A 12,858-nucleotide genomic window follows, 5' to 3' on the forward strand; every position below is an offset into this window, starting at 1 on the left:
GCCTTGATTTTACCACCCTCAACCATTTAACGCACACATTTAGGTAACTTTGTGGAGATTTTTATTCATTCATTCATTTCTTCAGAGAAAGGGTCTCACTATATAGTTCAGGCTGTTGTTAAACTCACTATGTAACCTAGGCTGGCCTTGAACTCACAACAACCCTCCTGCCTCAGCCTCTCAAATGCTGGGATAATAGAAGTGCACCACAATGCCCAGGATGTGAGGATTATAAAATGCTGTTTAGTTGTGTACTCCAGCAGCTCCCTGACCCTGTACTTGGGTCAGGCCATGCATTCCTGAGCATGTCATACTGCCTGAGTACTTCGTGAGGCACCCTGAGGGATTCAGAAGCTACGGTCCTAGGGGTTGGGGATTTAGCTCAGTGGTTCCGGAGTGTGCCTTGCAAGTGCAAGGTCCTGAGTTCGATTCCCGGTACCCCCCCAAAAAAACAAAACAAAACAAGCCACGGTCCTAACCCTCAATTTAACCTTTACTTGGCAAAACAAACCTGAAGCTTGTGATGATGACACAAAAAAATTAACATTAAACTATGTGATGCAATTGCCTTTACTGAAGATTGGGACTCCTCTCTCCTTTGTTTTTTGTGTTGTTATAAATGGCCCAGCCCATAGGTGGGGGTTGGTTTCTGAAACCCAGCTTCTTTCACGAGTGCATTGGGACAATTGTAAATTGCATTTTATCCTTTAGCATATGAAGCAGAGAAACTTTTCATCCAGTCTGCCCATTTAGGCTGGGTATTTTTCCTTTTCTCTTTGCTGAGCTTGTACAGGTTGAGTGTCCCTTATCCAAAATGCTTGGAACTAGAGTATTTCAGATTGTGGGTTCTTTTTTTTTTTTCTTCAAATTTTGGAATATTTGCATATACAAAACAATAAACATGATTCTCATTTATGTTCTTTTATACCTTATATACATAGCCTGAAGGAATTTTGCACACTTTTTTTACTGTCTCTGTGTTTTGACTGTGACCCATCATGTGAGGTCAGGTGTGTAACTCCACTTGTAATATTGTCTTGACATGCAAAAATTTTGAACTTTGTTGTTACTTTTGGTGCAGGGAATTTTACCTTGCATATGCCAAATATACACTGTACCACTGAGCTACATCCCAGCTCCCAAAAGTTTTCGGTTTTGGAGCATTTTGGATTTCTAATTTTTGCCTCTGATCTGTTTCTAACTACCAGAATGAAGAGCTTAAATCCTCCATTTCCATTTCCTCCCGAGTCTGCCCTCCACCCTCAGTATTCCACCGCTGTCAGATCACAGACAGCCTCCTCATTGCTGATTCCATGCTCAGATTTATTGTCATCTATTGATGATAATAAACTGCTTGACTGGTACTGTCAATCACTCATTCTTTCTTCCTGAAACCCTCTTAGTTGCTATGACACTAGTTTGTCTTTTATTTCTTTCCTATCTCTATAATGACTCCTCTCTCATCTTTCTAGAGTCCTCTTCCTTTCACTATTGATATTTTGCAGTGTTTATTCCCCAATCCAATCCAAACTCAACATAAATATCTCAGCTCAGACCTCTTTCCTTAGTTTCTCATGTTTTTACAGGGGGTGCCCCCATTCCCAGTATCTAATCACTCACCTAGCCACATCTATTATAGTACCTTAACAGTTCTCCAAGCCATACTTTTTCCATCTCTCCATGGTTGTCACCATTATAGTCTTAGAATTGCCATGGAGACTGTGCTTAGAACTGTGTTGGACTTTATGCCTGTGAGTGTCCCCTGTTGTTTTTCCTTTAGCCTTTCCATTCTCTGGGGGTGAGGAGTTCATAGGACAATATGATCCCTGCCACCTCCTTTACCCTCTACACCAGCTGTTTCACAAGATCCTGTGAGCCCCAGCACCAGGCCTCTTCTTCCAAGGGTAGACTGCATCCCTGGTGTGTGCTTTTTGGACTCAAAGGGATAGCTAAGCAACAGTTGTTCAGAAGAGGCCAGACAGAGCTTAGCTGGAGTGTGGAACTTCCTCTTCACACATACCTGTGAAGCCCCTGATGTTATAGGCAGAGCCATGCAGACACCTATTTGTGCTCTGCCCAGGCCCCTTAAGCGTTAGAGCAGGGCTAAATTATTGCTTTAGCTTTCTGTATTCCTGATACAGTGATGATAGGGACTCTTTACCTACTCTTAGGGCAACAAGTCCTACTCCTCATCCTCCTCCTTTAGTGCCTTCGAGAGCCTGTTGTATTTGAGATGATACATGAGCTGCAAAGGGTAAAAGGAAATCCTCTAATTACCAGCTGACAAAGGTAAAAGGTAAAGCATTTTTACAACAGCATGAACCACACACTCAGAAATAGATCTGGGTCTAAAATGAATGACATTAATACCTAGTCATCTATGACTACTTGTATAATTTCATACAGATAATGAATTTGGCTAAAAAAAATACTATAATATTTGGTAGACTTCCAGGCCAGTATCCTTAATATATATCACAGAATACATTTTGATATTCTGAAGAAGCAACACTTGAAAATAAGTGTTTTTAAAATATCTAATCTATAGCTATAAAGTTCTACACTTACAGTATTTAGCTTTTTGAGGAATCTCCCAATCTCCCAAGGATAAAAGCAGGGAGCAGCATCGGTGTAACACATACATGGAAGTCAAGCCATAAGACTATAAAAATCTGCAGCACAGTGGGAAGATGCCTTCTGCTTCCTCACACTTTATACAAACTGTGAATTACGTTGTGTGTTTCCTGGTCACTATCTTGTTATCCTGTCATGTTCTGCTCTGTTGATCAAATACTGAGTGGCCGTGAGCTTCCAACCAGAGGATCCAGAGTTGCAGTCTGTCAGAAGGGGACAGATGGACAGCAAAACCTTTGAAGTAGTCAAAGTGAGACTGCAGTTGTCTTTCAGGATGTCCAGACAGATGACTTCCTGACTGTTGATAGTGCAGGGATGGATTCTGGTGCAGAAAGCAGTGGCTTAAGTGGTGAAAATGTGATATCTAGAAAAAAACACACCACCTTCATATACAGAACCTAGTGGACCAAGTACAGTTGAGCTCCATTCATAAATGTTCTCTTTTACACCCAGCATTGCAGTTAGGTGGAGCAAGGGCTATTTCAACTAGCTGCCATACCTCTGAATTCTTTCAGCATTAGTGGATAACTTAGCAGTAGTTTTGGTATTTTTCTTCTACTGAGTAGCAAGGTTTGTTTCTTATTCTTCAGGCTGTGGAGTAGCTGGGTCTACTGGTCCAAATCTGGTGCTGGTGCCTCAGCATAGGACCTTGACCTGTCACTGGACAGCTTGGTGAAGTTAGCACTTAGAAAACCCAGCCTGTTGCCTGGCCCCATTTACAGGCCTCTTAGAAATTCTGAAAGGTGAGAGTTTTCACTTTTTATTTTTATATTCCCTTATGTCTATCATGGTGCCTACCCAACACACAGAGAATAGTTAATACATGTTTGTTGAATGAGTTAAATAATGAATATAACTTATAGTAAGTATTTTACTGTTATTTCATCACTTTTTTTCTCATTTTAAAGAGTTTGTGCTAATAACTATATGACTTTACTATATTAAAGGTCAACATTTTTCCAGAAAAACTTATTTGGCATTAACATTAAAGAGAAAAATTAGAGTTTCTATATTAAACAGAATTTTATTTTTAAATATATTTTATAAAATGGAGTAAGTTAGTGGTAGGTGGTAGAAAATAGTATCAAGGAAACATGAAAATCTTGATAGTTTAGATTAATGTAACATCACAGCTACTAGGACAACAGTACGTATGACCAAGTCTAACGTTAGTAACTGCCAGGCCCTGAGGGACTCTGGGATACAAGTGTGAGAAGGAGAAGGACTAAGTTCTGGAAAACTAAAAGGTCCTGGGAAGTATGGGTTTACCTGCTAGGTTTCTTATAAATTCAGAAGGTAACCCACAAATCCTTTAGGCCATAGAACAATGGAATCCGTTTGTGAAGAGTGTGTGTGTGTATGTGATAACTTTTTTTTTTTTTGGTACCAGGGATCGAACTTGGGTCCTTCTGCTTTCGAGGCAGGTGGCGGAACCCCTGAGCTAAATCCCCGGCCCTATGTGATAACTTTTAATGCACAAAACATACAAATATTTAATATTAGTAGCTAAACATCTAGTTGGCTTGTTTTAATTCCTGAGATGTTTTTAACTGTGAAAACTTATATGCTATAGCTTGGCTTCCTGAGTTCAGAGACCTCTGAGCTGAGACCCATCTGCGTGTCCGTAGTATTCTGCCTTTTCTGATAGCACTTCAGCATGTGTACTGTGTTTCAGTGAGAGATGCTCAGATCTGAGAATGGAGTACACAGAACTTGAATGACCTTTAGATTATCTCACACTCAAATATTCTGTGACTCTTGCGGTCACCTCTTGGATAATATCTATTCATAGTTCCAACGAGAGGTAATAAGGAGTTAAGCCAAGGGCTGGGGGTATATGAGGTGCAATAAAAAAAAATACAGTGAATGCTAAAAATGCATTACAGCAAAAGACACAGTGCCATTAATCCCCCTTCAAAATGTTCCCCCTTGCTTCAAACATACCCCATCATTCTAACCACATTTTGACACAGTTCTAGAGTCCTTTTTTCTGAGTGTCTTTAGTTGCCCTGCCATGGCTGTCTTGATGTCCTGAATTGATTCAAAAATGTTTATCTTTCATGGTCATTTTGACTTTGGGGTAGAGCCAGAAGTCACATGGTGCCATCCAGTGAATAAGTTGGATGAGGACATACTGTGATGTTTTTCTCTGACAGAAGTTACCACAAACATTTTGAATAGATTCAGGGGGATTAGTGGCAATGTGTTTATTACTATAATACATTTTTTATTTTTATTTAAACATTCACTGTATGTTGCAATCAGACCTTGTAGCTCACAATTAAGTACTTGCCTAGCATGTGGAAGATCCTGGTTCATCCTCAGCACTGAAAGGAAAATTAAGCCATGACAGTAATTTGAATTTTATACCTTAACTCTCAGAACTCATACTATTTTATCAGTTGTTTGTACATTTTTTAATAGATTATTTCTCCCATGTTTCACCCTTCTCTTTTTTTTTTTTTTTTTTTTTTTTTATCAGTACTGTGAATGGAACCTAGGGGCACTCTACCACTGAGCTACATTCTTTTCTCTTAATTTTTTATTTTGAGAGAGGGTCTTGCTTAAAGACCTAGGCTCAGGTTGGCCTTGTACTTGTGATTCTCCTGCCTTATCCTCTAGAATAGCTGGGATCTCAGGTGTGTACCACCACACCTGCTTTACCCTTAATATTTTTAGATGTAATAAAATTTGTTTATTCCAGGCCTTCTCTTAGATGAAATGAGTCTTTCAGTAACATGCCATTAAAAGTATTAAATATCAAAGAAGTTAGCTTTATGAGCCATTATATACAGTACTTTCTAATTGTACCATCACAAGTCATGATTAAAACCACTTAATAACAATGCATTAAGAATATTTCTGTGGGGCCGGGGATTTAGCTCAGTGGTTCTGCTGGCTGCCTCGGAAGCACAAGGACCTGAGTTTGATCCCCGGTACCAAAAAAAAAAAAGAATATTTCTGTGATAAAATTGCTGTGGGACACTCTGGGATCCACTGGCATTTAGAGGAACTATTTGTTTTTTGTTTTGTTTTTGTATCAGGGATCATACTCAGGACCTTGCACTTGTGAGGTGGATGCAGTGCCACTGAGCTAAATGCTCAGCCCTGGAACTATTTGGTTTTATAAACAGTTTAAATTCATTTCTGTCATGTAGAAAGTTGTTCCCCTTCAACAAGGAAATTTTAAAATGTCTTCTGTTTTCTTAGTAATATTAATGACACGAAGCTATTTGCTTTCAAATAATTTTTCTAACAATTATGAAGATATAGGTAGGCCGGATTTAAGTATTCTACTTCCCATTCACATAGGCTTCTTCCTTAGGGCTTTACCCCTCCCCAGATGCCTGTTTATTAATTATGTCCATCTGCAATCAGAAAAGTTTTTGTAAGTGAGTTGAGATACCAATTGTTTAAAAAAAGATTTGAAACTCAGTGCTGCTTAAAAAACAAAACATGAAAGGGAAAAATGATAATATCTTGGAAACTTCCTCTGTACTATCCCTTCTCTTTCCTTACCTCCAGGTCACAAGAGGTTGGCTATCTCCTTTTCCCGTTTGTCTTGTTTAGACTTTTGGCTCCTTTTTGCCCTTTCGACTTCTCTTGAATGTGCCTGTGTATGCTGGGAGCAGGGAGAGCAATGAGGTTAAAGGATTTGGTCTGCAAGATCCAGGAGTGCTAAGTGAAATGTTGAGAAAAAAGCAAGAGAACAAATGGAATGGAAATATTAAACTGCTCTTCTCTATATCTTACAGTTAAAGTCGGAATCAGCACATTAGGGCTGAAAGGGCACACAAGAAGCCCTGGATTCAATCCTCAACACCCTCTCCCTCAAAACAAACAAAACAAAACAAATTGAAAGAAGCCTACTTATTCCTGAAAGGGGCCTAGCTAGTCTATGATTACAGTCCCTTAACCTCATGGGTGCTCAGTAAATACTTATGGAATTTAAACCCATCTCTTTATGGGAAAAGAAATGGGGTACAACCCCCTGCCCCCATTATGTATTGCCCAGGGCCATTCAGATAGCTAGTTTCAAAGCTTAAGGGACCCAAGTCCTCCAATTCCTTAACCAATTTCTATAACATTAGAAGATAGTAAATATCTTTTTTTAAAAAAAAAAAGTTCATGGCAAAGAGTAAGTATGACATGTTGAGCTCAACTGTATCATTTCTAGAGCCACTGGCACTACTAGATCTGTTAATGAATGGCAGTGTAGTAGAAAGAATATGTATTTTTGGAGTCAGACCTGAATCTAAATTTTAACACTTAAGCAAGTAGTTCCTGATCTTTGCAAGCCTAGGCTTTCATATTTCAATAGAAGAGGTCAGTAATAGCCACCACATAGTATTGTTATGACAGCTAAGTGAACTGAGTCTACGAAATGCTTATTTTGATATGTGGCACAAATCAGAGGCTTCAGTAAATATCTGTGAAATGAATAAATAGTAACTATTGCTATATTTGATCTCCTTCGTAGAGGGTCAACATGCCTTTTAAAAGGTAAGCCAGCTTATTTCTTTTTGTCTTAGAAAATACCTGCTTTGGATCCCTGACAGCCTTTTAATTTTTTAAATTCTAGATTAATTCATGGAGGACAGATGGTAAATGGATTGGCGGGTCCAACTGTAATGAACGCAGCACCATTCCTCTCTACAACATGGTTTTCTGCAGACGAACGGGCCACAGCCACTGCAATTGCATCTATGCTCAGTTACCTTGGTGGAGCGTGTGCATTTTTGGTTGGGCCACTTGTTGTTCCCGCTCCCAATGGGACATCGCCCCTCCTTGCTGCAGAGAGTAGCAGGGCTCACATTAAAGATCGCATCGAGACTGTGCTGTACGCAGGTAACTGCATTTTTACACTTCTTGTTATACTTTTTTTTAATCCCTTCACTCTACTTTTTTATATCAGATCACTCATATGAAATAAGGACTGAAGTTTACCCATGCACATAATATGCTTTCTTTGTTGTGTAGTATCGAGGTGCCTATTTAAAACTTACACGCTTCCTAGAAAGTTACTGAATTTAAAATGTATTCTCACTCCACAGAAAGTTCTTTCTTAGTGTAACTCCCTTCATCCATATACAATGAAGCACTGTATAATACATATTCTAGTGTCTTCTCTAAATAGCATACCAATATGTAAATTAAACATGATTGATCATAAACATCTGTCAAACAGATGTTGGAAAGCTTTCAGCCCATTTTTTCCTTTGTAATTTTTAAATTATTGGCCATGTTCTCTAACTTTATTAACCTTGAGCACTTATAGTTCATTCTTCTCTTTATTTCCTATCTTCTATATGTTAAGCCTATTTAATCAGGGATATTAGCCTTTCCAAAGTATTTTCTTGAATCGTTTTTGTTCCTAGAGTCGAGCTCCACCTCACTCTTATATTACCATATTCTACAGATACTAAATATGTCCTCTGTCCTGATGTGCCTGTTGTTTCTTTCTACAGAAAGAGTGCTTTCTATAAGTGTTTACTACATATTCACTTTGTGCTAAGCACTAGGAATCAGTGAGATCAACGTTGAGACGATTATAACACAAAGAGGAATACAGAGATAGGGAGACCTTACATGCTTGGGTTTGGAGAGAAGTTGAACAGTTAGGTAGGGAAAGCTTCGCCAAAAACATAATAATAAAGTTAAGACTTTTGTGGGAGTTCACTAAGTGTTCAGGTGGGTTAGAATCCTCCTGAGGGGAGCAAGCACTGCTGAAGGAGGGAGAGTGTGAGAGAGCTCAGTATGTCTAAGACTTTGCCCAAAGTTTGATGTGGTTGCAGTGGTGTGTGTTTGGCTGTCAGTGCCAAACACCAGGGGACCAGATTATGCTGAACTTTGTCTTATTTATTCGTTTTTAATTTAACAGACTTTTTATTGGTTTTTTTGTTTTGTTTTGTTTGAATTAAATTCTTTTATTGGTACATTGTAGGTATACAACACAATTACATTTCTCATTGGGAATTGTACCTTTACATGATGCATCTTAGTTCTTATTTTTTCCCCATTCCTAGCCCTCCCTTCACGCCCTCCACCCTTCCCTATTTGCAAAGACTTTATTTCCATTTTTTCCATTTCTCATCATTTTTCCTTTCCCTTCTTTCCTTTCCCCTGCCCCTCCCACTACCCCTACCCCTTTGGACCTTTTCATCCTATTTTGCATTATCTATTATTCATTCTAATCATTGGTACATTTTAGGTATACAATATAATGACGTTCATCATTGGAAATTTGCACCTTTACATAGTCTCTCTTGGTTCTTATTTTTCACCCTTGCCCAGCCCTCCCTTCAACCCCTCCATTCCTCCCTATTTACAAAGATTTTATTCCTATTTTTCCACTTCCTCATATTAATCCCATTCCCTTCTATCCTTTCCCCTAGCCCTCCCACTTCCTTCCCCTTTGCCCCTTTTCTTCCTATTTCACATTACCTGTTATACATTTTAGTCCTTATTTACACTTTCAGTTTCTCACACCAGAGAAACTATTTGGTATTTATACATGTGTGTCCTATTTATTTCACTTAAGAATATTGCCTCAATGTGCATCCACTTAGCTATAAATGTCTCTAATTTCTCATTTTTTATGGCTGAGTAGTACTCCATTTTATAAAAAAACCACATTTTCTTGATCTAGTCTCCAGCTGATGGGCATTTGGGCTGTTTCCAAGTTTTAGCTATTACAAACTGTGCTGCTATCAACATGGGCACACATATATCACTGTGGTATGATTCTTTTAATTCTTTGGGGAAGATCCCCAGCAGTGGAATAGCAGGGTCAAATGAGACTTCCAGTCCTAGTTCTTTGAGGTATCTCCATACTGATTTCCACAGTGCTTGCACCAGTCTACACTCCCACCAGCAGTGGAGCAGGGTTCCTCTTTCCCCACAGCCCCGCCAGCATTTGTTATTGGTGGATTTCATGAGAGTAGCCATTCTTTCTGGAGTGAAGTGGAATCTCAGCGTTGTTTTCATTTGCATCTCTCGAATGACCAGTGATGTTGAACATTTTCTCATGTATTTATTTGCTATTTCTACTTCTTTGTCTGAGAACTGTCTGTTCATTTCAGATGCCCATTTTCGGATTGGGCCTTTAAATTTGGGAGGTCTGATCTTTTTAAGTTCTTTATAGATTCAAGATAGTAGACCTTTGTCTGAGGAAGAGCAAGTGAAGATTTTTTCCCACATTGTGGGTTGTCTCCTCACACTGCTGGTGGTTTCTCTTGCTGTGCAGAAGCCTTTTAATAAGAAGAGAGCCCACTTGTTGATTGTGCTAGTTCATGGGCAACTGAGGTTTTGTTCATAAACTCTTTTCCTACACCGATGTCTTCAAGGGTTCTACCTAACCTCTCTTCCAACTGGTTCAGAGTTTCTATTTTAATATTTAGATCTTTAATCCATTTTGATTTTAGTTTAGTGCATGGTGAGAGATATAGGTCTAGTTTTAATCTTTGGCAAGTTGAAGCCCAATTTTTCCAGCACCATTTATTCAAGAGGCTATCTTTCCTCCAGTGAGGGTGTTTGGCTCCTTCATTGAAGATGAGATGGCTGAGTGTGTCTGGCATTGTTTCTGCATCTTCTAATCTGTTCCACTGGTCCTCAAGTCTGTTTCTTTGCCAGTACCATGCTGTTTTTATCACAGTAGCTTTGCAGTATAGTTGCAGGTTGGGGATTGAGATACCCACTGCCATGTCTCTGTTACCTAGAATTGCTTTTGCTATTCTGGGTCTCTTCTTGCTCCAAATGAATTTTTGGATTGTTTTCTCGAGGTCTATGAAGTATGCTGCCTGGATGTCAATTGGAATTGCATTAAATCTATATAGCAGTTTTGGAAGTGTGGCCATTTTCACTATATTAATCCTTCCTACCCAGGAGCAGGGGATGTCTGTCCATTTTCTGATATCATCTTCAATCTCTCTTTTCAGAGTGCCATAGTTTTCAGAGAAGAGGTCTTTGATTTCTTTTGTTGGGATAATTCCTAGGTATTTCAGTTTTTTGGATGCTATTGTGAAAGGAATTATTTGTTCTATTTCTCTCTCAGTGAGTCTGTCATTGGTGTAGAGGAAAGCTATTGATTTTTTGTGTGTTAACTTTGTAACCAGCTACTTGACTGAATTTGGTTATTACGTCTAGAAGACTTTTGGTGGAGTTCTTGGGGTCTTCTGTATACAGTATCATGTCATCTGCAAATAATGGCAATTTGACTTCTTCATTTCCTATCTTTATTCCTTTCATTTCTTTCTCTTGTCTAATTGCTGTGGCTAATGTTTCCAGAACTACATTGAACAAGAGTGGTGATAGTAGACATCCTTGTCTTGTTCCTGATTTTAGTGTGAAGGATTTCAGTTTTTGACCATTTGGTATGATATTGGCTTTTGGTTTTTCATAGATGGCTTCTATCAGTTTGAGGTAGAGACCATGTATTCCAAGATTTTGTAGGGTTTTTATTATAAATGCATGTTGGATTTTGTCAAATGCTTTTTCTGCATCTATGGAAATAATCAAATGGTTTTTGTCCTTTGCTCTATTGATATAGTGTATTACATTAATTGATTTTCGTATATTGAACCATCCCTGCATCCCTGGGATGAATCCCACTTGATCAGGGTGTATGATCTTCTTGATGATTTTCTGCATTCTGTTTGCCATTATCTTATTAAGGATTTTTGCATCTATGTTCATTAGTGAGATTGGCCTCTAGTTCTCCTTTTCAGTTGGGTCTTTCTCTGCTTTGGGGATCAAGGTGATGCTTGCTTCCAGGAATGAATTTGGGAGTATTGCTTCCCTTTCAATTTCACTGAAGAGTTTAAACAGTAGTGGCAGCAGTTCCTCTCTCTAAATGTCTTGTAGAATTCAGCAGTGAAGCCATCAGGGCCCAGGCTTTTCTTAGTTGATAAGTTTTTAATTACATTTTCAATTTCATTGGTTGATATTGGGTTGTTCAGAATTTTTAGGTCTTCTTTGTTCAACTTTGGTAATTCATATGTATCTAGGAATCTGTCCATTTCTTCTGTGTTGTTCATCTTATTGGCATATAGGTTCTGGAAGTTGGTATTGATGATCCTTTGGATTTCTGCTGGGTCTGTTGTAATTTCACCCTTTTCATTCCTAACTGCATGGATTTGGGCCTTTTCTTTCCTTTTTCTGAAAAGGTTGGCTAAAGGTTTGTCAATTTTGTTGCTTCTTTTGAAGAACCAACCCCTGCCTTCATTGATTTTTTTGTATTGTTCTCTTAGTCTCCATTGCATTGATTTCTCCTCTGATCTTTATAATTTCCTCCCTTGTATGAGCTCTGGGGTTGTCCTGTTCTTCTTTTTCTAGAAGCTTGAGGTGCAGCATCAGGTTGTTTAATTGGGCTGGTTCTGTTTTCCTAATATGTGTATTCACTGCTATGAATTTCCCTCATAAGACTGCTTTGTGTCCCATAGATTCCGATATGTTGTATTGTCATTGTAATTTCATTGAGGGGACTGTCTGATTTCTTTTTTAATTTCCTCTGTGACCCATTGGTTATTCAGAAGTGTGTTATTCAATTTCCACGCGTTTATGAAATTTTTTGAGTTTCTTTTGTGATGGATCTCCAATTTCATTGCACTATGGTCTGATAATATACAGGGGATAACTTCAATTCCTTTGCACTTACTTAAACATGTTCTGTGTGTGAGTATGTGGTCTATTTTGGAGAATGACCCGTGTGCAGCTGAAAAGAATGTATATTTTGATTTTGTGGGGTGGAAGACTCTGTAAACATCTGTTAAGTTCATTTGTTCAAGAGTTCAATTGAGTTCCAGTATTTCATTACTTATTTTTATTCTAGTTGATCTACCTATTTGTGACAGTGGGGTGTTGAGGTCCCCCACTACAATTGTATTAGTGCATATATGACTTTTCATGTCCGTTCGTATTTGCTTTATATAGTTCAGTGCACTAGTGTTTGGTGCATAGATATTTATGATTGTCATCTCTTCCTCTTGGATTGTTCCCTTTACAAGGATGTAGTGTCCTTCTTCGTCTCTCTTAATCAGTGTTGGTTTGAAATCTACTTGATCTGCAAAGAGGATAGCTACTCCTGCTTTTTTGCAGGTTCCCATCGCATGGAGTATTGTTTTCCACCCTTTACCTTTCAGTCTATGAGTTTCCTTTTGAATTAAGTGTGTTTCTTGTATGCAGCATATTGTTGAATTTTGCTTCTTGACCCATTCTGCCAGTCTA

The 12,858-nt window shown here is 38.6% G+C and overlaps 1 protein-coding gene across 1 annotated transcript in view; it reads left to right on the forward strand.

Annotated features, from left to right (window-relative positions):
• Slc49a4 (solute carrier family 49 member 4) overlaps positions 1 to 12,858 on the forward strand; it is a 117,072-nt gene that overhangs the window by 27,476 nt on the left and 76,738 nt on the right. Inside the window, exon 3 of the mRNA XM_004873611.4 lies at positions 7,217 to 7,482. Coding sequence (XP_004873668.1) covers positions 7,217 to 7,482 — 266 coding nt within the window. The remainder of the gene's footprint in view (positions 1 to 7,216; positions 7,483 to 12,858) is intronic.

The sequence above is a fragment of the Heterocephalus glaber genome, unplaced genomic scaffold (assembly GCF_053883595.1).
Source record: "Heterocephalus glaber isolate CG9 unplaced genomic scaffold, H.glaber_assembly_v1.0 deba00000122, whole genome shotgun sequence".
NCBI classification, from domain to species: Eukaryota; Metazoa; Chordata; class Mammalia; order Rodentia; family Bathyergidae; genus Heterocephalus; species Heterocephalus glaber.